Consider the following 4,531-nt stretch of genomic DNA (forward strand, 5'->3'; position numbering starts at 1 on the left):
TATTCACAAAACAAGAGCTAATTCCATACTAATAATGCAGCACTACTCAGTTGAATTTTTTAATACATACAAAGTTTATTAAAGTCAACAATTGGTAACTATCTAATACCCATGTCAAAAACAGTACAATACAAGGATATGAATATGATGTGTATATGTATATATATACCAGTACTTAGTAGACAAATGGCTAAGTATTCTTATTTGAAATTTTAAATGTGCAGTGCAAATTAAAAATTTGAATTCTCAATATTTACCAAGGGTTTCACTAATTTACATTAACTCAGCTGTCTATTTTAGCTTTCAAAATCAGTGTGAGCTATTACTATAAGAATACAGTGGACCCCCGGTATTCGATGGCATCGGTATTCGATAAATCCGGTATTCGATGCATTTTAATGCAAAAGTTTTGCCTCGGTATCCGATTGAAAACCCAGTATTTGATACGATTCGTATGAGACGTGTCCACGTGTGGCCTGAACTGCCCTGTGTGTGCCAGTGTTTACAAGCCAGCCAGTGTGCGCGCATCTAAGGATACATTCGGTACATTCCATATTATCACTGTTTTTGGTGCTTGTTTCTGCAAAATAAGTCACTATGGGCCCCAAGAAAGCTTCTAGTGCCAACCCTGTGGTAAAAAGGGTGAGAATTAGTATGGAAATTAAGAAAGATTTTGAAGGGTTTGGGGTTAACCCTGAGAAGCCTATGCTAGTTGTGGAATCCATTGTGCCTACTTCAAAAATTAAGGAAATGTGTGCACAGTGAGTTGAACTGCAAACCTTTATGGATGAAAATCACCCTAACACAGCTATTGCAAGCCGTGCTGGTGACTATTACAATGACAATGTTGTGGCCCATTTTAGACAAATCGTAAAGGAACGGGAGGTACAGAGCTCTATCGACAGATTTGTTGTGCGACAGAGGTCCAGTGACTCTCAAGCTGGTCCTAGTGGCCTTAAAAGGAGGAGGGAAGTAACCCCAGAAAAGGACTTGCTACCTCAAGTCCTAATGGAAGGGGATTCCCCTTCTAAACACTAACACCATCCACACTCTCCCCTCCTCCCATCCCATCAATCACCAGATCTTCAATAAAGGCAAGTGTCATGTAACTGTGCATGTCTTTTTCAGTTTGTGTGTATTAAAATTAATATTTCATGTGGTAAAAAAATTTTTTTTCATACTTTTGGGTGTCTTGCACGGATTAACTTAATTTCCATTATTTCTTATGGGGAAAATTGATTTGCTTTTCAATATTTTCGGTATTCGATGAGCTCTCAGGAACTGATTAATATCGAATACCAGAGGTCCACTGTAATGCTAGAACACATGGACTGAATATTTAATTTACCTCTTTGCTTCTATCTTTGTATCAGTTTCTGTATCAGACTCTTCTGTTTGATCCGAGTCAGAAGAAGAGTCTGGGCCTCGTTGATACTGTAAAAGGCGATCAAGAAGGAAAGATTTGTCCCGTCGTACACGCAGGAGTGCTCTCTGGGCTTTTCGTAATTCCTCCTGGAAGCACTCATTTTCCTGTAGAAATTTGTGAAAAAATTATGATTACTTTAATTCCTATAGTATTTTTATATAAAGGCAACTGTCAATTTCTCTATCTTAATAAAGTTTTAAAGAGTAAAATAACTATGTACATATATAAAAAAAAAAATTGAGCATAAATTAGAATAATTTTTTAAGTGACAGATTTGCTTAACATTATACCTGGGGTCAACAGCCCATGGCCCAGTTCATGACTAGGCCTTGTGGTGGCTCAGGGTCTGATCAACCAGACTGTTACTGCTGGCTGCACACAAACCGACACATGAACCACAACCCAGCTGGTCAGGTACTGACTGTAGGTGCCTGTTCAGCTCCCTCTTGAAGACAGCTTATTAGACATAATTAAACCAGTCAAGTCAATAACATTAATAAAATAAAAGCAAACATTACTTACATAAATAAGAAGTTTTAACTTTCTCTTCAGGGTCTTATACTTTGCTTTGTAATCTTCTGGGCCATCTGCCTGAACTGGCATCACGAAATCTGAAATTTCAACATTGATCGATATTCTACTGTCACACTTGAGCAAAGACAAATGATGTATATAGTCATAAAGCAGATCTGCCTCACTAAAAATACAGTAACTAAATTAGGAAGCCAAAATACTGAAGTTTAGAATCTTAGTACAGTATTCAGTTACAGGCTGGTATTCCCTGGCTAAAGTGAGAATTAAATTACAAGTGCTAACAAGGGTATCTGTAACATACCCATGACCAATTTGAGAGATTTTTTTCTGCCCTTACAGACTGATCTAAGTCCAGTCTTTCCTACTGAGTGCCTGTTCAACCAGGCTGTTGCTGTTGGCAGCTCAATGGGTCAAATAGCCATCACAAGCTGACTGATCTGACACTTTACAGAGGTAGTGATCCAGTTTCTTGAAGACTTCTATGGTTACAAGTTTATGTTAAATGTGATTACATTATTATTATTATAATCAAGTGGGAAGCGCTAAACCCGGAGGATTATACAGCGCCTGGGGGGGATGTGGAAGGCATTCAGGCTTAATTCAGGGAACTGGAGCACAGATCCAATTCCCTAAATCAAGAGCCCCTCGCCAACATCAAGGAACCTTCCTTGAGGGGAAATGTGATTACAGACCTAGCACAATTCACTACATTTTTTTTAATTACATATCAGAGCTGGGACAGTACAACGGAAATAAGTCACTCTGACTTTATGAGGTTATCCTACATTTGATGAGTTTTGAGTCTTTACTACCAGAGCTTGGCCATGGTCCAGGCTAGGTAATTTACACTATGTATGATAATTACACTTATGTGTACCAGTGCCTAAATAAACATAATAATAATCTTTATTTCTACAAATACATGTACAACATATACAGACCATAGCTGACATTAATGACATACTATATAGAAAGCCCCTGGCCATGCAGAACACTTTGGGCAAATTAGGTCAATTTTGACCACGGAATCATAATGGTTTGATTAGGTTAATTTTGTCACCGGGATGCAACCCACACCATTCGACTAACGCCAGGTACCTATTTTACTGATAGGCGAACATGGCAAGCAGGTGTCTCAAGGAAACACGTCCTAACGTTTCCACCTGTACCGGGGATCGACCCTGAACCTCAGTGTGAGATCCAAGTGTTGTAGCAATCCAGCTCTGGGACAGCTTTAAATAATAATATTTAATTTCTACAAGTACATATATGATACAACTTATAAATTATTATTATAATCAAAAAGAAGCGCTAAACCACAAGGGCTATACAATACAACTTATAAAGACTATCCCCCTATTAACCCAAGTCATTAATAAACCAGTCTGAGTTTTGCCATTTATATCTTCAATGGACAGTTTTTTCAATGTTTTTAAAAAGAATCAAACCTAACTAGAGTGATCATGAAATTTATTTATTTATTTGTATAGTTATAACCAAGAATAATTTTTAAGGACCCCAATGGAAATAAGTCACGCTGACTTATTTTGGGTTATCTTAGGTAATTTACACAAGTATAACCATGGAAGGCAGCTTAAAACCATCTAAACTTGTTTAATTATGTTAGTTAGTAACTACTACTTAAATAGCTTACTTATCTTGTTATTGTTGGGGTTATTAAGGGTCTCTAAAGCTTATGCTCTATTGAGTCCTAAAAGTCATTTTATTTAGGCACAGGTACACATAGGTACAATTATCATACATAGTGTAAATTAACCAGGAAAGAATGCTTCCTCCAGATAAATAAATGGGGATAATAAATATCCAATTAGGTCACGTCAACCCCATTTAATAAAACCCTATACAGAGACACCCCGGTGGCAGTAAGTCACTTTATTTGACTTTTTTGGGCTATTCTAGCTAATTCAAACATATATTTTCACTTGAAAGATAAATGCGATTATCTAAAATGTGTGTAACTACACCTAAATAAACTTACACCCAGACAACTCCCTGAGTCAGCAAGAACAGGCTTTCCTCCAGCCTAGGTGGTGATGTATGTATGATGGAGGTGATGTATGAGGAGAAACGTCTCAAGGAGGAGAAAACAGTGAAAATTAGACACTGAGGCTCAAGGCGCGACGTCTACTCTCCATTAGCGTCTGTGTGGCAGTGAACAGAGAGTACAGTGATCCTTTTAACAATTATATCTATCAAACCTTCTGACCAGCATAAAACATTGGAACAATAAAACATTTAATGTTAGTAAGTCTATTTAGGCAAGTAAGTTTATTCAGGAACAGGTATACATAAATAGCTACATAAATTATCATACACAGCAGCACATGTGTAGATTACCTAGGATTACCCGAAAAAGCCAAAGTGACTTATTTCCACTGGGTCTTTGAGGCACAGGTGCACATAAGTAGAGTTACACAAATTAAGATGATTATAATTATCATGCACAGTAACATGAGTAAATTACTTAAGATAATCCCCCTAGAAATTTAGCTTATTTCCATCAGGGAGGGGGAGGGGGGGGCCTAGTAATATCTCATTCGAAGCTCAGCT

General features: G+C 37.4%; 1 protein-coding gene across 3 annotated transcripts in view; it reads right to left on the reverse strand.

The window, feature by feature from the left end:
- LOC128692650 (uncharacterized) overlaps positions 1-4,147 on the reverse strand; it is a gene marked incomplete at its 3' end in the record, with an annotated part of 16,641 nt that extends 12,494 nt beyond the window's left edge. Inside the window, 3 exon segments of one of the 3 annotated variants that reach the window (XM_070081226.1) lie at positions 1,349-1,530; positions 1,949-2,037; positions 3,960-4,147. In XM_070081226.1, the coding sequence (XP_069937327.1) occupies positions 1,349-1,530; positions 1,949-2,029 (263 nt within the window). 3 annotated transcript variants of the gene reach the window in all.
- Positions 4,148-4,531: the final 384 nt, after the last annotated feature.

The sequence above is a fragment of the Cherax quadricarinatus genome, unplaced genomic scaffold (genome assembly GCF_038502225.1).
Source record: "Cherax quadricarinatus isolate ZL_2023a unplaced genomic scaffold, ASM3850222v1 Contig1996, whole genome shotgun sequence".
NCBI classification, from domain to species: Eukaryota; Metazoa; Arthropoda; class Malacostraca; order Decapoda; family Parastacidae; genus Cherax; species Cherax quadricarinatus.